Raw genomic sequence first — 21,552 nt, 5'->3', positions numbered from 1 at the left:
TTTCCAAGTATACATGAAGTCCCGAGTACAGGTGTGTGGGAATGCCTGTAATCCTACCACTAGGAAGGTAGAGACAGGACGATCAAAAGTTAAGGTCATTTTCAGTCACATAGAGCCACATAGAAAGTTCAAGGCCAGCCTGGGTGACATGAGACTTTCTAAAAACAAAGAAGAAAGGAGAAACATTTATTTTAATATAATTTCATTTATATATTCAAAAACTCAAAAGTTTCTAGGACAACTGCATTAAACATACCCTTATTTAATAAAATAAGGCCCAATTTTGACTCACTTAGCATCTAAAATCTCTGTACTTAATTAAGAAATAATTCAACTTGTAGAACAGAAGGCATACTCAAAGATACCCACTACAGCTCTTGATATTGTGTAAAAACTGGGGGGAAATATGTCTTTAAAAACAGTTATCTGGATGAGAATTTCTTCATTTTCTGTTATTGGCTATTTTCATTATTTACATTTTAAATGTTATACCCTTTCCCGGTTTCCCCTCTGACAATGCCCTACCCCGTTCCCCCTCCCCCTGCTTCTATGAATGTGCTCCCCTACTCTCTCACTCACTCACTCTCTCACTCACTCACTCTCTCACCTACTCACTCACTCACTCATTCACTCACTCACTCACTCACTTACTCACTCTCTCACCTACTCACTCACTCACTCACTCACTCACTCACTCACTCACTCACTCACTCACTCTTGCCTTCTTGCCCTGGCAATTCCTTAACAGGGCCAAGGGCCTCCCCTTCCATTGATGCCCAACAAGGCCATTCTCTGCTATATATGTGGCTGGAGCCATTGGTCTCTCCTTGTGTACTCTTTTTTTGGTGGTTTAGTCCCTGGGAGCCCTGGGAGGTTCTGGTTGGTTGATATTGTTGTTCTTTTATGGGATTGAAAAGCCCTTCAGCTCCTTCAGTCTTTTCTCTAGCTCCTCCATTGGTGACCCCATTCTTAGTCCAATGGTTGGCTACGAGCATCCACCTATGTATTTGTCAGGCTCTGGAAGAGCCTCTCAGATGACAGCTGTGTCAGGCTCCTGTCAGCATGCACTTCTTGGCATCTACAATAGTGTCTGGGTTTGGTGACTGTATGTGGGATGGATTCCCAGGTGGGGCAGTCTCTGGATGGCTTTTCCTTCAGTCTCTGCTCCAGACTTTATCTGCATATTTCCTCTGTGAGTATTTTTGTTCCCCCTTCTAAGAAAGCTTCTGCACTTTGGTCTTCCTTCTTCTTGAGCTTCATGTCTGTAAATTGTATCTTGGCTATTCTGAGCTTTTTGGGCCAGTATCCACTTACCAATGAATGCATACCATGTGTGGTTTTTCTGTGGTTGGGTTACCTCACTCAGGATGATATTTTCTAGTTCCATCCATTTGCCTATGAATTTCATGAAGTCATTGTTTTTAATAGCTGACTAGTACTCCATTGTGTAAATGCACCATTTTCTGTATTCATTCTTCCATTGAAGGGCATCTAGGTTCTTTCCAGCTTCTGGCTATTGTAAATAAGGCTGCTGTGAACACAGTGGAGCATGTGTCCTTGTTAAAGGTTGAAGCATCTTTTGGGTATGTGCCCAGGAATGGTATAGCTGGGTCCTCAGGTAGTACTATGTTCAATTATCTGAGGAATTTCCAGACCGATTTCCAGAATGATTATACCAGCTTGCAATCCCACCAAAACTGGAGGATTCCTCTTCCTGCATCCATGCTAGCACTCTCACCTGAGTTTTTGATCTTAGCCATTCTGACTGGTGTGAGGTGGAATCTCGGGGTTGTTTTGATTTGCATTTCCCTGATGACTAAGGATGTTGAACATTTCTTTAGGTGTTTCTCAGCCATTCGATATTCCTCAGCTAAGAATTCTTTGTTTAGCTCTGTACCCCATTTTTAAATAGGGTTATTTGATTTTCTGGAGTCTAACTTCTTGAGTTCTTTGTATATTTTGGATATTAGCCCTCTATCAGATGTAGGGTTGGTAAAGATCTTTTGCAATCTATTGATTGCCATTTTGTCCTACTGATAGTGTCCTTTATTTCAGAAGCTTTGCAAGTTTATGACATCCCATTTTTCTATTGTTGATCTTGGAGCTGATCTTAGAGTTTTTCTGTTCAGGAAATTTTCCCTGTGCCCATGTTTTCAAGGCTCTTCTCCACTTTCTCTTCCATTAGTTTCGATATATTGTTTTATGTGGAGGTCCTTGATGCACTTGGACTTCAGCTTTGTACAAGGCATTAAGAATGGATTGATTTGCATTCTTCTACATGCTGACTGCCAGTTGAACTATCACCATTTGTTAAAAATACTGCCTTTTTTTCCACTGGATGGTTATAGCTCCTTTGTCAAAGATCAAGTGACCGTAGATGTGTGAGTTTATTTCCGGGTCTTCAATTCTATTCTGTTCATCTACCTGCCTTTCTTTGTATCAATACCATGCAGTTTTTATTACTGTTGCTCTGTAATACTGCTTGAGGTCAGGGATGGTGATTCCCCCAGAAGTCCTTTTATTGTTGAGAATAGTTTTTGCTATCCTGTGTTTTTTGTTACTCCAAATGAAATTGCAAATTGCTCTTTCCAACTCTACGAAGAATTGAGTTGGAATTTTGATGGGGGATTGAATTGAATCTGTAGATTGCTTTTGTCATGATGGCCATTTTTACTATATTAACCATCCATTCCATTGCGTGAGAATTTCTAATAGCTTTAAAAAGGAATTTAAGTTATAAAAATGTAATAAAAGTCAAATTATTCGGAGGAAAAAAAGCCCTCATTCTTGGATAGGTTAGGCAAGAAAATTCCACACTGTAAAGTGTGCACATCTGTGTGCATGAAAATTAGAAAGATATCGGTAGACAGTTAATGGCAGAATGACAGATGCTTTATTCTTGTTTTATTATTGTTGTCATCACCTTTACCATCACCCATTATAATCATCATCACCATCATCATCATCAATCCTTTTCTTCCCTCCAACACCTCCCCTTTCTCAAGCCCCTCCACTCTCAAGTTCATAGACTTTTTCTTTGATTATTTTATTACAAGTGTATGTTCAGTAAAATGTATATACATATACATTCATATATACGTATATATGTATACACACACACACACACACACACACACACACACCTGCCGAGTCTACTTTTGTTTGTTGTTTATGTACATTTGGTGTCAAGGCTGACTGCTCTGCATTGTAAGAGACTCATTCCTGGAGAAGCTGATTCTTTTGTTTTAGCATTTATTAGTTGTCTGTAGTTCTGTGTTTAGAATGGGACCCCACGAAATTTCCTCCTTTCCACAGTAGCATATCCATTAGTAGTACCATTTTCTGATCTTGTTTATACAGCCATTTCTAGAAGAGAAATGCTATTCTGGCTCTGATAATCTTTCTGCTAAACCATTGATGTAGGAGCTATTGTGCAGATGTATCCATTGAGGCAGGGGTCCCCAATGATCCATTGCTGTTTATATTGTGTCCAATTGGGTTGTTCTGGGATGGTCTCCTCTTGCTGTACAGAGAGGCCTCTTTGATGGTGGCTTGTAGCTACACTTGTCTGGGAAAGGTGGTTAATGCACCTCATGTAATTATTTTTAATATATTTTATAATGAATGTTACTTTTCCTTCTTTAATTTTTGTTCCATGTGTTTTAGGGTTAAAGGAGTTATCCCCTCTTCCTCTGAACCTCAAACGCTTATACAAGGAGACACTTGAGATTGAGCCCATTTTGATCATAATCTCTCCGGGGGCTGACCCTTCTCAGGAACTTCAGGAACTTGCTAATGCTGAAAGAAGCAGTGAGTGTTATCACCAGGTGTGTAGGAACTGCTCGCTAACTGGTTTTGTTCGTTGTTTTTTTTTTTTAAGATTTATTTATTATATATGAGTACACTGTCGCTGTCTTCAGACACACCAGAAGAGGGCATCAGATCTCATTACAGATGGTTGTGAGCCACCATGTGGTTGCTGGGAATTGAACTCAGGACCTCTGGAAGAGCAGTCAGTGCTTTTGATCCCTGAGCCATCTCTCTAGCCCCTTGTTTTGTTTTTTGTGTTCTTCCCATACTAAATCATAGATCCAATCAGAGAGATGGACATTAAAAAATTATGTCTGGCAAGCCAAAAGGTTCCCATATCCAGAACTTAAGCCTAGCAAAACGAATCTTGTGGATGTAATGAAGAATCTTGAGATGGGAAAGCTATTGAGTTATCCAGACAAGCCCAGTGAGATCAGAAGAGTGCTTTCAAAGGGAAGCAAGGTTCAGGATGTGAAGAGGGAGGCATAAGGCTAGGGGGAAGAAATAGGTCATCGCCCTGATGTTAGATCAGCACAGCTACTCACTTGCAAGAGCTCTGAGGTAACTTGAAGTAAGGCTCTAAATACTGAGTTTACCTGTTAGAACACAATAGTAAATAGTAAATTTAATTAAAATTTGAGAGTGACTTTAAAATTTTTAATTAGGTGCTTCTATAACAAATGCAGTAATATTTTCTTGAAAGCAAAGAAATGCATACATATTTTGAGCAAAATCCACCCAATAGCATAGTGTCTTTCTTTCTTAAGGAGTAAGTGTCATTCATTCTCTTCATCTTTCAAGCCAACTTGCATGCAGGTTTGAAAATGAATTTATAGTTTATAATTTATAGTCAGGTTTTAGAAAGTTAATAGATCTTTTTCATTATAAACACAATAATTTAAAAATTCAAATACTTCACCCCCGTTAAAGTTTAAAAAGTAAAATTTATACTAGAGCATCTCTGGTTTCCCTTACAAGCCCTTGGCTTTCCATGCAGTCACTTGTGAAACAGTTTGTATTTGTATGTGACAGAGAGTCAGGAGCCCTTTCCACAGACTCTACCTGTGATCAGTGACATACATAGACAGGAAAATAAAACTACACAACTGAACTATAAATTGATGGTTTAGAAAATATGATTAATTCTTGGTATTTGTTTTTGACTTCTTTAAAAAACTTTATTTTAAAGCCAGCTATGGAGCTTTGGAAATTATTATCTTTAATCTCTGACTGGTATATTAGAATGTTTTGATAGATATATTTCATTGGAATTTTTGTTTGTGTAGGTTGCCATGGGTCAAGGTCAAGCTGATTTAGCAATTCAGATGCTAAAAGAATGCGCCCGAAATGGAGACTGGCTTTGTTTGAAGAACTTACATCTCGTAGTGTCTTGGCTTCCAGTTCTGGAGAAGGTAACACCTTATGGTCTCTGTTGCTGAGAAGAGACTCCATGACCATGGCAACAAGGAAACGTTTAATTGAGCTATCTTACTGTTCAGAGTTTAGTCAGTTGTCCTCATGGCAGGGAATGTGGTGGCATACAGGCAAACCTGTTACTAGAGAAGTTACTACACGTTCTATATCTGGATCAAAGGGCAGCAGGAAGAGAGAGTGAAACACTGGGCCTGGCTTGAGCATCTGAGACCTCAAAGCCCAACCCTAGTGACACACTTCCTCCAACAAATTCATACCTTCTCCAACAAGGCTACATCTCCTAATAGTGCCACTCTCTGTGCACTTATGGGGGCATTTTATTCAGACCACCACAGGTAGATTGAGATGGGTATGGCACAAGTATATGAAATATCTCAATATATAATTTTCAAGCTACATCAGTGTTCAATTGACATGTGTTGTTACATTTAGAAAGTAAGTATGTGATAAGAATTATTTAAAGCCAATTTGATTTTTGTTGTTGTTGTTGTTGTTGTTGTTGTTTAAAGCAAGAAGAATTCTGTTCTTTTAAGGGGTGGATAAGGGAAGTCAAGAAATTGTTGATTAAGATTGGCAGACAAGCTTAGTGAATTTCAACAGACGAAAAATAGAGCATGCTGTGATTGATTGCAGAAAATCTGTTTATACCAGTACTTTATGCTCATGTTTTGTTAGCTGTCAGGAAATTACAGATATTTTAGAATCTTAAGGAAGCTAAAATGCACACTGAAGGAAATGTAAACGTAAGGAAGTTAAAATGTTAACTTAAGTGGTCCTAGGAGGAAACAACTTAAGAACCAATTGGCTGATGTGACTTAAATGAAAACTCAGAGTTAAAAGTCTGTTACTGAGTTAAGAAAGATGGTCTGGTCTTGGGAGAGAGAACTGCAAAGATTACTCCTGTGGGCTAAGTAGGATGAAGCTAACCGTAGTCAGGAGATGTACCCATGGGTATGTGTAGCAGCAAAGCAGAGACTAGTGTTGGGGGTGTGCATGCTTAGCACAGGGGTTTAGGGATGTCTCTGACAGAACAAGGACAAACAAATAGGGCAGTGTTGGGAAGTAGATTTAGATGACTTAGGGTTAGGATTTAAAGAGCCAAAGAAAAGTCCTTACCAGTGGGATTTCTAATTACTATTGAATTAAACTGGCAGACTAGTATACTGAATGGAACCACACAGAACAGTAGCTGAGCCCTGCCCTTGTGTCACTGGAGGTTCAAAGTGTGCAGTCTTAATATTGCCAATACCAGCAGCCGTGCTGCATATGTAACTGATATAATTATGATTTAGCCAGTGACTAAGCTGAGGAACTTCTGGTTGTTCCTTGTAATCAATAGAAGACATAGATTAGGAGCTGTCTAAAAGCTGTCTAAATAACATAATAATGTCCATAAAACCACTAATGTATAAAAATATGATTCATATCTAACCACTCATGTGGATTTTAGGGTTTAAAGACCAATGACGTCCTGCTTTCTGTTCTAAAACAGTGATTGAGAAACACTAAATCAGCATAATTATAGTCAATGCCTTAGAAACAAATCTTAGCTTAAACTCCTTGAGACATACAGAGTAAATATTCCAAAAGTTGAAAACAATTTTTATTTCATTTCTTTCCTCTTAAGATGTCTCTCTCTAAATTTACAAGAATACTATAAATCCAGCCAAATCACAAATTAGCATTCCTCCTTAATTTTGTAATATAAAATTCTGACAAACTTTACATTTTAAAAGTGTGAGATGTGAATTCATTGTACCAATTTTAATTTTTAGCAAGCACAGTTTTCCTATGGCTGTGTTTTGGCTATGTTTTGTTGTCTTGACTTTGTATTTTACATGATTATGAATGTTGGGCGAAGATGGTATTACATTTTGGTTTTTCATTTTCACTGTCTTTTAGAACAATCAGGACTTTGCTGTTTGCTTGTTGTAGTTTTTGATGGGTCTTAGTCTGTAGCTCAGACTGCCCTGTAAGTTGTTCACTAAAGTAGTAGATACTTAGTACGTATATGAGAGGAAACAAGATTTGTGTGTGGGCTGGTTACATGCAGGATTTCTACCTGGAGACAGACCACACTAATACATACCTGCTGGTTAATGAGTGTTTACATTCATTAGCATTGGTAAAATCATGGACTTGAAGTAGAAAGGACTGGAGAGGATCTTCTACTTAAACATGGTTCTTAGAATATATGGTAACAAACAAGAAGTTACCAACTTACCAAAAGGTACCTACCAGGAAGGAAGAGTGCATGACTTAAGCATTCAATATGAAGGGCCATGACAGGTGAGCTTATATGACGCCCTTTAAGATTGGCTTTGTAGGGCATTGATGATGTTGCCTAACTGACAGTGGAATAGAAACAATGAGACCATGAGTCTAGCTGGCAGCTTAGGCTTAGTAGTATCTTTAGCTGAGGCTTTGTATTTATTGTACTCCAGGCCCTTCTTGACATGGTTCCCATAGTCCTTGTGATAGATGCTTGCTTAGAGGTGCTGTGAGGTCTAGATCCCAAGGGCACCCAGCCAGTGGCAACGTTTGGATGTCAGCTCAGTGTAACTGCCTCCAGATGCATGATCCTGATTATTACATTATCTGTCTTCTCTTTAATAAAGAACCCAAAACATTAAAGGAAATATCATTTGAATAATTAAGCACCATCAAAATAAGACACAGAATCATAAAGTGTATGTTAAAATACCTTTTTATTGGTTTGTAAAAAGGAATTGAATACTCTTCAACCTAAAGAAAGCTTTCGTCTCTGGCTCACTGCAGAAGTTCATCCCAACTTTACTCCCATATTACTCCAATCAAGTCTAAAGATAACATATGAGGTAAGATGTTTCAAAGTCCCATTCTTAGGTATAGAAGAACAATAATCTGTATGTTGCCTTTAACTATTATTCAAAACTATAAAAATGTCCTTTTAATACTTACGTGAGATAGAAATTATATAACAACATGAGATATATCAAAAGATTTTAATGCTATTTTCAAAAAATAGAAAAGAAGCAAGACTCCACAATAGAAAATTTACTACCTTACCTATTTTCTGGATCATGTGTTAATTCTATTGCAACATTCTGAAGAGCCATTATGTTGTTTCCCGCAACGTTGTCGTAGATTATATTCTGACTCACAATGCTCCAGTTCTGTGCTTCTTTGCCAGCATCTACCTCTAATACCCCCATGGTGGTCTTCCTGATCCATGTTAGCGAAGCGAATAAACCCTGGAGAGTTTGATGTGCATTCCCATGACGGCGAGGGTTATTTATCACTGTCTCATGCTTGTTGAATGTTTGTGGCTCTTCTCTAAGGCATTTCCTTCTCTCCTTTTTAACTGGCTATTTTTGTTGTCGAGATCTATAGCCACATTTACCTATTCATATTCCCCAAACATCCGTCACAGGAAGAGCCGTCATGTACTTCATATGTGATGTTATGTTGATTTTTAAAAGATAATCTGTAACTTCCTAGTCATCATACTAGGTTGAATTAAAGGTTTAAAAAATGTTAAAGGAAATTTTTCATTCATTTTGTGCCCCCTTTTTCTTGTGTTAGCATTCACTGTCACATTGGTATTGCAAATGGAAATTTTAGTTTTATAAATAAGAAAATTTTAATGATTTTGTAAAATATACTTCACTATTTTGAACACATTTGGTAAAATTTTCATTTAATTTTGAAAATGCTATGGATTTGCAAATAAAATCATTTATTTAGTGCAAGTTTTAAGGCTAGCTTTATATTTGTGCACTTTGAAGGAACAGAAAACTACATTGGGCTTTTGGAGAAAAAGTCTCTTGATGAAGAGGAAAGCATGTTGGTGCATTTGACTGTATTTGTAATATACTAAGCAATAAGAAATCTGTTCATAGTCTGTTCTTGTAGTCACCTCCAGGTTTGAAGAAGAATTTGATGCGCACTTATGAGTCTTGGACTCCTGAGCAAATTAGCAAAAAAGATAATATACACCGAGCTCATGCTCTTTTTAGCTTAGCATGGTTTCATGCTGCCTGTCAAGAAAGAAGAAATTTTATTCCACAGGTAATTCTGAGCATGTTCTAATATAATATAAGTTTTACATTTATTAGAATTTGTTTGCAATTTGGTGTGTAAAGGTATGCTCATGTCATAATTTGGTTTGTGATTCTTCAGTTTGTTTCTAATTCAGTGTTTGTCTGCTAGTCTTCCACACTGTGTAATGTATGGTTATATGCTTCATATGCCATTGAGTTAATGTACGAACACCAGCATGCGCCCCAGTCAGTGAGCATCAGGTACCACTCTTATGCTGTATCTAAATAGATACCTCAAACTTCAAAAATCAAATCTCCGTTTCCTTTAGGATTGCCTTAGTAAAAGACCTTGACACCACTCAGCTCTCTCGAGGCAGCCTTCTAGGAAGTGTTCTTGGTGGACCCTCTGCTCACTTTTCTCCTCAATCCATTATCAAGTTCAGTTATACTTCAACACATAAGTGCAACTTGTGTAGCCTGGAGTTGGTAGGGAGCTTGATTAAAATATTATGGCCTGTGTTTCTTCATTGTATGATAATCCTTTCCCAGCTTGCTGTTCTTTCAGTGCTGTTTTCTGTAGACTCCAATCCATTCTACACCGTTCTTCTGGGGTATTTCCGCTTACATTACACTAGTTCCAACTGAATATCTTGCAGAATTATTCAAATATATTTACTTTTCTATCTATCAACTGCTTTTCCCATGGACTGTCCTTATCTCCTATATTGGATCAGATCTTTCTCACATATGTAACAAGTATATTTCTTACCATCAAACTTTTGTAGATGAGTTTTACATGTTATCTGTACATTTTCTTGGGAACTGTATGGAATTAGATTCGTGTTTGGGTTTATTCTTACATGTTTAGAATCCTATATACAATGAATATTTAAGAAATTTTTAAATTATTTTTAAACTTTAAATCTTGCCCCCCTTCCTGGTCTCCCCTCCACCAACCTCCAGCCTCTTCCCTTTGCCGTTTGCCTCTAAGAGGTGCTCACCCACTCACCACCCACCCACTCCCAGCTCACCTTTCCAGCATTCCCCTTCAAATGGGGCAACAAGCCTCCATAGGACAAACACCTCCCCTCCCACTGATGCCACATAAGGCCATCCTTTGCAGCATGTGTAACGGGATTCATGTGTCCCTCTATGTGTACTCTTTAGTTGGTGGTTTAGTCCCTGGGAGCTCTGTGGGGGGTCACTTAGTTGATGTTCTTTCTGTGAATTGTTCTTCCATGGGGTTGCAATGCCCTTCAGCCCCTTCATCCCTTCCCCTGACAGGATCCACGGGGGTCCCCAGACTCAGAGGACAGCCAAACCGGGTTCTGCCTGTAAGCATTGGGTATCAGCAATAATGTGGAGGTTCAATGTCTGTGCATGGGATGGATCCTAAGGTGGGGTAGTCTCTGGATGGCCTTTTCCTTCATCTCTGCTCATTTTTCATTACTGTATTTTCTATAGAGAGGAACAATTCTGGGTTAAAAATTTTTGAGATGGGTGGGAGACCCAATCCCTCCACTGGGGGCCATTTCTATCTACTGGAGGTGGTCTCTTCAGGTTCTATATTTCCACTGTTGGGTATTTCAGCTAATGTCATCACCATTGGGTCCTGGGAACCTCTCATATCCCTGGCATCTTGGACTTTGTAGTGCCCCCCACCCATTCTCCACTCCCCTACTGCCACTTATTTCTATTCATTCTCCTGGTCCTCTGCACTTTTCTCTTGTCTCTCCCCATACGTGGTCCTCCCCCCCCCCTTTCTTTTTCCCTCCCCCTTCCTTCTCCGATCCAGATCTCTCCCTCTGCCTCCTCTGATTATTTTGTTCCCCTTTCTAAGTGGAATTGAAGCATAAACTCTTTGGCCTTCTTTCTTGTTGATTTTCATATGGTCTGTGAGTTGTATCATGGGTATTCTTAGCTTTGGAGTTAATGTCCACAATGTATGTAAATGGAGAGAAACTTGAAGCAATTCCACTAAAATCAGGGACTTGGCAAGGCTGCCTACTCTCTCCCTACTTATTCTGTGTAGTACTCGAAGCCCTAGCCTGAGCAATCAGACAACAAACAGAGGTCAAATGGATACAAATTGGAAAGGTAGAAGTCAAAATAACACTATTTGCAGATGATATGATAGTATACCTAAGTTACTCCAAACGAGAACTACTAAGCCTGATAAACAACTTTAGCAAAGTGTTTGGTAATAAAATTAACTCAAACAAATCAGTATCCTTTCTCTACTCAAAAGGATAAACATACTGAGATAGAAATTAGGGAAATGACACCCTTCACAATACTCACAAATAATATAAAATACCTTGGTGTGACTCTAACCAAGCAAATAAAAAACCTGTATGACATGAACTTCAAGTCTCTGAAGAAAGAAATTGAAGATCTCAGAAGATGGAGAGATCTCCCATGCTCATGGATTGGCAGGATTAATATTGTAAAAACGGCTATCTTGCTGAAAGCAATCTACAGATTCAATGCAATCCCCATCAAAATTCCAACTCAATTCTTCATAGAGTTAGAAAGAGCAATTTTCACATTCATTTGGAATAACAAAAAACTCAGGATAGCGAAAACTATTCTCAACAATAAAAGAACTTCTGGGGGAATCACCATCCCTGATCTCAAGCTGTATTACACAGCAATAGCAATAAGGTTTGGTACAGAGACAGGCAGGTAGATCTGTAGAATTGAAGACCCAGAAATGAACCCACACACATATGGTCACTTGAACTTTGACAAAGGAGACAAAAACCATACAGTGGAAAAAAGAAAACATTTTCAGCAACTGGTCCTAGTTCAACTGGAGGTCTGCATGTAGAAGAATGCAAATTGATTCATTTTTATCTCTTTGAACAAAACTCAAGTCCAAGTGGATCAAGGACCTCTACATAAAATCAGATACAATGAATCTAATAGAAGAGAAAATGGGAAATAACCTCGAACACAGTGGCACAGGGCGAAATTTTCCTGAACAGAACACTAAAGGCTCTAAGATCAACTATAAACAAATAGGACCTCATAAAACTGCAAAACTTTTGTAAGGCAAAGGACACTGTCCTTAGGACAAAACAGCATCCCACAGATTGGGAAAAGATCTTTACCAATCCTACATCTGAAAGAGTGTTAATATCCAAAATATACAAAGAACTCAAGAAGTTAGACTCCAGAAAAGCAAATAACCCAATTTAAAAATGAGGTACAAATCTAAACAAAGAATTCCCAACTGAGGAATCTTGAATGGCCAAGAAACACCTAAAGAAATATCCAGCATCCTTAGTCATCAGGGAAATGCAAAGCAAAATGACTGTGAGATTCTACCTCACATCAGTAAAAATGGCTGAGACCACAAACTTAGGTGATAGCAAGACACTGGAGAGGAAAGATGTGGAGAATGAGGACCACTTCTCCATTCCTGGTGGGACTGCGTGCTGGTACAACCACTTTGGAAATTGGTCTGGCAGTTCCTCAGAAAACTGGAGATAGTTCTACCTGAAGACCCAGCTGTACCACTCCTGGGTATATACCCAAAAGATGCTCCAACATAAAATAAAAACACATGCTCCACTGTGCTCATAGCAGCATTATTTATAATAGGCAGAAGCTAGAAACTACCCAGATGTCCCTAAACAAAAGAATGGATACAGAAATGAGGTTCATTTACACAATGGGATACTACTTAACAATTAAAATGGAAGACATCATGAATTTTGCAGGCAGATGATTGGAACTAGAAAATATCCTAAGTGAGGTAACCTAGGCCCCCCAAAAATATATTTTTGTGTGGTTAATCAATACTGATACATTTGTAAATGCTATTTTTTTTATTTAGTTTAAACTTATTTTCTTATGTAATTAGTATAATTAATGAAAATTCCATAGAAATTACTTTCGTATTTTTACATTGTTTCTGTTTTAGGAGTGTTTTACATAAATAGTATATCTGTTTGGTAACTATTTGTGTATATAATATAAGTGAATGTATAGAAAGAACGTAATGCTTTTAGGGCTTTTTGACAGTAGTTATGTTTTTCATGTTTGTGTATACTTTTGAAGCATAAAGGTATAGGAAATATATTAATGTGCATATGGTATATATATTAAAATGTATATATCAATTTGTACTTTGACTTTTCTGATGTACATTTGTGACTAAAAACTAAAGTAGAATTGCAACATCATTTTCATGTTTCTGAGGTCAGTGTACTGATTGCTAAAGGTTTTATTTTTAGTACATACTGAACGTCATTCTTAAACTTAGGAGGTGGTGATGCACAGGCACCTGCCTTTGATTTCATTGTATCTTACATTTGTTGTAACAGGGTTGGACCAAGTTTTACGAGTTTTCCTTATCAGATCTTCGGGCTGGGTACCACGTCATTGACAGGCTCTTCGATGGTGAGACTGGACCTGCACTGCTGCTCATGATATGCTTTTACACAAATGCTTAACTCCTACCACAGATGCTGGATCTTGCTTTGTATTTGGTATTTGAATGTGCTGACCACTATGCCTGTGCTCTCTGAAGGTTCTTGACTCTGTGGTTTCAGTATAATGCATTCTGGTTTACCTGTAGTTTTCAAGACACAAATCTTGAAACAGCATGTGTTCATTGTGTGGGCCTACAATTTTCTTTTAACAAAATTGCTTCAGTTGAGTCGTTCAGTTCTCTTTCTAAGGAGTTAGTACTCTGGATCACACCACTGTGGGGCTAGAACTAAGAATTTGTGCAACCCTGTAGGAATTCCTACATCTATGGAAGCAGTACAGGAGTGAAACCTGAATCTTGTTATATAGGACCAACTAGCCCTGGCTTTCCTTGAAGCCAGTAGTAGTCCAGTTCCTAGATTCCATTGTGCATTGCTGAGACAAGGGGGCATTAGAGCTTAGACACACTGTGGATCAGAGAGCAGATTACATGGTTAGGAATTTAAACTTCAGTGCTGCACCACAACTCACAGATCCTGTCTCCACATTCCCTGCCACCGGGTAGCCTTGTCTAGCTGCTCCTTACCAGTCCCCTGTTTTAGCAGATGACATGACTATTCCTGCTCTTTGCAAGCTGCATGCCTGTCAGTCTCTTACACCTCTCTCATTTCCTCAGGAATCCTGTTCTTTGGCAGGATAGTTCCCATTTCCACGTCACACTGTGGTTCTGTTTATCTGCCCTAAAGCCTGAGGCATGTGTGTGACTGCTCTCTAGTCCCCGTTGCTTTCTTTTTTTCCCTTTCAAACTGTGCAGCACTGTGCATCTGGACGGTAAGCCAAGGCTTCCTTAAGTCTTTCTTCTTTGGACGTCCTGTCCTCAGACAGCCATGTCTAGATTGTAAGCTACAGTATGGTCCATGTGAAAGAACACCTTACCTTTGTAATCTGCATGTTAGCGTCTATCACGTGTCCATCATAGGCACGGGAAATTGTTCTGTGGCTTGTTTTTAGCAAAGAGATCAGAGTGGATGCCTAGGATAATCAAACCTCCCTAAACAGCTGACCTTGAACACACTTACTGTGCAAATTTAAGAAACAACAACAGCAATTGTTGGCTGTCTTTTTTCATTTCTCATTTTTTAATCTTAAACAATTTTTTTGGAGAACAAATCTAAAAGAAAAAAAAGATTTTTTTCTATATAAAATTTATGCAATCTATTTTACGTGCTGGCATTTCTGCTCCATAATTAAACATGAGCTGTTGTTTCTGCATTCCTTGGTGACTGTGTTATCAGTGCCTGCCTTATGTCTGTGTCGGCTAGTGAAGATGAGGTGTCGGCTAGTGAAGATGAGGGTGTCGGCTAGTGAAGATGAGGGTGTCGGCTAGTGGAGATGAGGGTGTCGGCTAGTGGAGATGAGGGTGTCGGCTAGTGGAGATGAGGGTGTCGGCTAGTGGAGATGAGGGTGTCGGCTAGTGGAGATGAGGGTGTCGGCTAGTGGAGATGAGGGTGTCGGCTAGTGGAGATGAGGGTGTCGGCTAGTGGAGATGAGGGTGTCGGCTAGTGGAGATGAGGGTGTCGGCTAGTGGAGATGAGGGTGTCGGCTAGTGGAGATGAGGGTGTCGGCTAGTGGAGATGAGGGTGTCGGCTAGTGGAGATGAGGGTGTCGGCTAGTGGAGATGAGGGTGTCGGCTAGTGGAGATGAGGGTGTCGGCTAGTGGAGATGAGGGTGTCGGCTAGTGGAGATGAGGGTGTCGGCTAGTGAAGATGAGGGTGTCGGCTAGTGAAGATGAGGGTGTCGGCTAGTGGAGATGAGGGTGTCGGCTAGTGAAGATGAGGGTGTCGGCTAGTGAAGATGAGGGTGTCGGCTAGTGGAGATGAGGGTGTCGGCTAGTGGAGATGAGGGTGTCGGCTAGTGAAGATGAGGGTGTCGGCTAGTGAAGATGAGGGTGTCGGCTAGTGAAGATGAGGGTGTCGGCTAGTGAAGATGAGGGTGTCGGCTAGTGGAGATGAGGGTGGTATGGGAGATTGGGATGTGGTGACGTCCCCTGCTTCGTAGTCACTGTTGATACAAGGTTTCAGCTGGGGATACCTTCTCTTTTCTCTACTATGTGGGTAGCCTAGTTCTGTAAAAGGTGACATAAATCATTTATGTCTCAAGATTTAGAGTAACATTGCTTTCAGTTCTGTAACTGTCTCTGAATTTTATGGAGGTAAAATAGAAAAATACAGGTATATTAAATGAACAGTAGTGGCAAACAGTAATGCTAATGAAGTTAACTGGTTATTTGAATATAGTTCGTTTATTATGTTTACAGAGGAACTGAGGCTTCCTCAAGGCATCTGTCATTGCTGCCACAACTGCAGTGTGTTTCTCCTGCACCGTTCAGCAGGAAAGAGCTTGCTATGTGCTTATGTTTATTTTTGTGCTGTGAGGAGTGCACTTGCTGCCAGTCGTCTGTAGCCCTCCCCAGTGCTCCAGTTCTCTTCCTAGAGTGCAGATGATTGACTGTAGACTATAACAGGTAGAAGGCTACTGGGCGAAGTCCTGCTGCAGACTCCTCAGTTAATCAGATTATCTTATGAGCTACCTGTTTCACCAAGCACAGGTCGTAGTGCGCTCCGTGTCTACCTTTTTGTTTAATAGAATACATTGAATAGCTATTCTGGATAAAGTTATATTTGGATCAGAATTTTCCAAGAGAGTTCCAAATTAATTAGTCATTGCTACATGGTTAGAAAACAGGATGGCCCTGTATTCAGAATGCTCTGTTTGCACTCCAAATTCGTAGGATTCTATGATTTTCTTATTATGGTGACCCAGACTCCTAGATCTCAACTGTCATATTCATAACTTGATTGTTTTGATAAGTATAAAATTTTTGGAAATAAAATGTTCACCAAATATACAGAGATCATTTACAGAAATCACTGAAATATATTAGAATCTATTGCTGTATCCTCAGTAAAGTGAATGTAAGGGACTGTGCAGTGCTGTGTCCTAGGCTGGGAATCCACAGCAGCTTTTGTTACTGCATAACAAGAAGCCAGAAGGAATTTCAGCATGGACAGAGTACCACATGATCCACAGGCCACATGCCTTATTGTGGAGCAATTGGCAGTTGCTTGGGAAGGGACAATCATTCTTTCTTGGAGGATGTGGCCACTTACAGGATTCCTGTGCTCCAGTGAATGGTCCTATAGGCAAGCATATATATGTAGCACTGGCTGCACTTAGAGGCTTACCAAAAGGGGAAAAGACATAAAATTAGGAAGGGGACATGCATGTATGGAAAAGATAAAATCATATTTCATAGTATACCTATATGAAATTCTGAGTAAAGAAAATCTTTTTAAAAATAAAATTAATAAAGTATCTGTTTTACTCATAGGTTCCAAAGATGTACAGTGGGAATTTGTACATGGCTTACTTGAAAATTCTATTTATGGAGGACGTATAGATAACTATTTTGATCTTAGAGTTCTTCAGTCCTACTTGAAGCAGTTTTTTAATTCTTCAATAATTGATGTACTAAACCAAAGGAATAAGAAAAGCATTTTCCCATATTCCATCTCTCTCCCAAACTCGTGCAGCATTTTGGTAGGTAGAAATAGTGATTTCCCATGCATTTCCTGTATGTACATGTGGTTGAAACTTATGTTTGAATGATAAAATTCATGCAGAAATGTGCACATGATGGGTATACAACAATGATTTTTGTATGTTAAACACAGGAGTATGAGCCATTCATTATCTCAACACTGCACATCCTCAGCCAGCCAGATTCCCTGGTTCTGTCTCCTAGTTAGTCCTTGGTTCACAGAAGAGACTGCACTCATTTCCAACAACCCAACCTTTGTCTGTAAATGATAAGAGAGACCTTTTTGTATTTCTGTGAGGATCTGTTTTTGGGACATGAAACTGCTACTTGCTACTTAGTAAGTCAGTCTGGGAAGGCAAATGCCTGCAACCAGTCTAGATAACAAGAGATTACATATATGTTGGAGTGAATCAAGTGTTTAATTTTCCACACAGTAATAGTTTAAATTTAATAAGATGCCTAACAGTATTTGGTTATATTTTTATCTGATTAGATTAGATGCCACATTTCTCAGAGGGATAACAACATGCCATTGTGACAGGAAATACATACATACTCTTGTGTCTAACACTCGAAAGGAATTGGCAGTCACTGAGCTAAAGGACAGAGAATGTCAAAGGAGATCACAGTCCTGGGTTTCTTATACTTCAGTGGTATACTTCAGGGGCAGCTGCCAAGGATGAGACAGAAAGAAAAGAAATCTGCCCCTGATCAACAGATATTATGTGGATGCATATGTATGTATGCATGCATATAATAACATACCTTACCTCTATGAAAGAGGTTCCCAGCTTTGAACCAAGGTAAATAAATTCCTTCCCGATCTGCCCTTGATTTTTTTTTCATCTAAAACTAGGGGTAGGTAAGTGTTACGCTGATGCGGAGGAAATGCTTCCTGATTATCAATGTATGTCAACACACTGTAGCAGAAGACAGGCATGTGCACGGACTGCATGGTGAGCTACTCAGAGTGAGTAGGCACCGAGTAGACAATACTACATTGTGCCTATAGGTTACAGGGTTTCTCTAAGTGGCTGCTTTTCAAAATAAAACAACCAGTGATTGTTCAGATGTGTAAGAGCTGAATTCTACATGTGGATCTTTTGTGTGCTGTAACATATTATGACTCCCCAAACATATCTACACAGCATCTTACACACACTAGGCAGATCCACTGGTATGTTCTATTCAATCCACTCAAAGTCTTTCTATATGTAGGGGATTGTAACAAGAAAATACAGTATCAAATAGTTAGTGCACAAAGAATACTAGTGACAATCCTTCCATAGATGATCAGGAGAGCACTGATAGGAAGAAAATGTAGATACCTATCTAGTAAATCCTGTCCATACGTAGTGATTTCTGGGGTGGAGATCTGCTGTTGGTGACAGCACTTTCTTCTTTTCCTGTAGGACTATCGTGCTGTCATTGAGAAGCTCCCAGAGGATGACAAACCCAGCTTCTTCGGTCTGCCCGCCAACATCGCCCGCTCCTCTCAGCGCATGACCAGTTCCCAGGTGTGATGCACCAGGCAACTCTGTAGTCTGGAGGAGACAGCATCATTTCACTGCTGAATGTTACACACTTTTATTTACAGCTTTATTTAATACAAACCCTTCGTTTTTACCTTGTTTTAAAGGTTTCAAATGGTTTTATCTTAGTATTTTTCTATGAGTAAAATGACACTGAACACTATCAACCTCATTAGAATATTTGATTCACTCCTCAGAAGGATTTTATTATGACTGTACTGAGTGTAACTTGTATGAGTGAACACCAAATTTTATATTCTATAACACGCAGGATACAAATACATATTCTTCCTTCCTGTGTTATCTTATAAAAGATAAATATTTGATATGAGTTTATGATTGGATATTATATAACTTCTGTTTTTTAAATCATGGAGACAAAACGTGTTACTAAATGTTAGCATTTCATCACTATGACAAAATGCCCAAGGACTGCATAAAGAACGAAGATCTCCACAGGTTTCAGGCCATTGCTTTTAGGCCTCTGGAAGACAGAAGCATGGTAGAGGGGTGTAGTGGAGAAAGCCTGCTGACATCAGGGGAGCAGGAGAAAGCAGGGCGGAGAGGGAAGAGAGAGTAGCAGTGACACAACTTAACCTAGAACAGCATACTCCTTTTCTGATTCTTTGCTCAGTATTCCTCACCAAGTGTTTCCTATTGAGTTGTAATTGTGTCTGGGGACTAGTGATTGATACAGCAGCCAAGCCCCATGGTCCACTGACCTCCTAATAAGCCCTTAGCTATGAGATTAAGCCCTTACACTGCGCCACAATACACAGAAACAGCAAATCTGTAGGTTCTGTGTAGCTGCCGCTTGGTGATTTGAATAGGTCCTGATTAGTGACCTCACCGTACGGAAGCTGTTCTCAGTGCTGTGTATTCAGGAACGTATTTACTGTTTACAGACTTTCAGATAAGAGCCCTTACTTTTCCCTTTTAATACATGAGGAAACAGACACTGAGACTTGTGTCTCATTATAAGATGTCCAAGATCAAAGAGCTTAGAGGCAGAGCTAGAATTGTAACTCATTCTTTCTGGTTCATTCCTCCTCAGAAATTTTTCTAGAGTTTTTGTTTTAAAGATTATGCAATCAACTCTTGCAGGAGTTTTGGGAACCAAACTTGGGTTCTAGGACACTGATGGCTGCTGAGCTATCTCACCAACCATGTAGTTTACATATTTTAAATGTTCATTTTGAGTTATTTCTCACCATATCCTATTGCTGCTGGCCCTCAGGTATGGGTGTGCTGCTTAGTAATGGATACCATGCCAGGTGCAGATGGTATGTGATAAGCTGTTTCAGAGGTTCTTTGCAGAGTGTACACAGAAGGCTCCAACGTAGCTATTTACATCCATTATTTATAAGCAATCTAATTAGGAAGTATTTTATTATTTAAGTCTACATGCTTATAATGTTGGATATCCAGCATTTCTTGAGTTGTTCTTTCCTCTAGTTTTGTCTTTCCGTGTGCTGTCTGCTTTGTCTTTTCATGTGCTGTCTGTTTTGCCTTTCCATGTGCTGTCTGCTTTGTCTTTCCGTGTGCTGTCTGCTTTGTCTTTCCGTGTGCTGTCTGCTTTGTCTTTCTGGGCTGTCTGTTTGGCAGTCTCAGTCTTCATTCCCCCATCATTAAGGAAGTGGTGGGAGCATGGTTATAAAAATAGCATTCTTCACAAGTGAGTTGTTCCTCACAAGTAAGTTCTTCATCTCTGCTGGTGAAGAGAAGTCACAGCTCCTTTTTGTTTTCCTTTTTTATTGGATACTTTATGTATTTACATTTCAGAAGTTACTCCCTTTCCTGGTTCCCTCCCTCCCATCCCTCCTCCCCCTGCTTCTATGAGGATGCTCCCCCTCCCACCCTCCCACTCCCACCTCAACACCCTGGCATTCCCCTACACTGGGACATCAAACCCTCACAGGACCAAGGGCCTCTCTCCTATTGATGCCACATGACATCCTCTGCTACATACATGGCTGGAGCCATGGGTCACTCCATGTGTATCCTTTTTTTTATTGGATATTTTTATTTACATTTCAAATGTTATCCCCTTTCCTGGTTTCCCTTCATAAACCCGCTATTCCATCCCTCCTCCCCGTTTCTCTATGAGGGTGGTCACCCACCCACCTACCCCTTTTGCCTCCCTGCCCTGATATTTCCCTACACTGGAGGGTCCAGCCTTGGGGGGACCTCCATGTGTACTCTTTGGTTATTGGTTTAGTCCCTGGGAGCTCTAGGGGGTCTGGTTGGTGTTGTTCTTCCTATGGGGTCGCAAACCCCTTCAGCTCCCTCAGTCCTTTCTCCAAATTCTCGATTGGGGTCCCCATGTTCAGTCTGATGGTTTGTATCAGTAAGGGTGTGGCAGAGCCTGTCAGGAGACATCCTTATCAGACTCCTGTCAGCAAGCACTTCTGGGCATCAGCAATAGTGGCTGGGATTGGTGGCTACATATAGGATGGATCCATAGATGGGGCAGTCTCTACTCCACAATTTGTCCCTGTATTTTCTCCTGTGAGTATTTTGTTCACCCTTGTAAGAAGGACTGAAGCATCCACAGTTTGGTCTTCCTTCTTCTTGAGCTTCATGTGTCTGTGAATTGTATCTTGGGTATTCTGAGCTTTTAGGCTAATATCCAGGTATCAGTTCATACCATGTGTGTTCTTTTATGGTTGGGTTACCTCACTTATGATGATATATTCTACTTCCATCCATTTGTCTA

The 21,552-nt window shown here is 39.7% G+C and overlaps 1 protein-coding gene across 5 annotated transcripts in view; it reads left to right on the top strand.

Moving 5' to 3' along the window:
• Dync2h1 (dynein cytoplasmic 2 heavy chain 1) overlaps nt 1–21,552 on the top strand; it is a 221,001-nt gene that overhangs the window by 150,256 nt on the left and 49,193 nt on the right. For 4 of the 5 annotated variants that reach the window (NM_023024.2, XM_087563631.1, XM_087563632.1 and 1 more), the window contains 7 exon segments: nt 3,667–3,827; nt 5,097–5,222; nt 7,971–8,081; nt 9,139–9,294; nt 13,598–13,673; nt 17,095–17,303; nt 18,717–18,821. In NM_023024.2, coding sequence (NP_075413.2) covers nt 3,667–3,827; nt 5,097–5,222; nt 7,971–8,081; nt 9,139–9,294; nt 13,598–13,673; nt 17,095–17,303; nt 18,717–18,821 — 944 coding nt within the window. 5 annotated transcript variants of the gene reach the window in all.

Source organism: Rattus norvegicus, chromosome 8 (genome assembly GCF_021556685.1).
Source record: "Rattus norvegicus strain SHRSP/BbbUtx chromosome 8, alternate assembly SHRSP_T2T, whole genome shotgun sequence".
In the NCBI taxonomy this organism is placed as follows: Eukaryota; Metazoa; Chordata; class Mammalia; order Rodentia; family Muridae; genus Rattus; species Rattus norvegicus.
The sequence above is the reverse complement of the archived record's forward strand: the minus strand, read 5'-3'. Positions and strand labels throughout refer to the sequence as shown.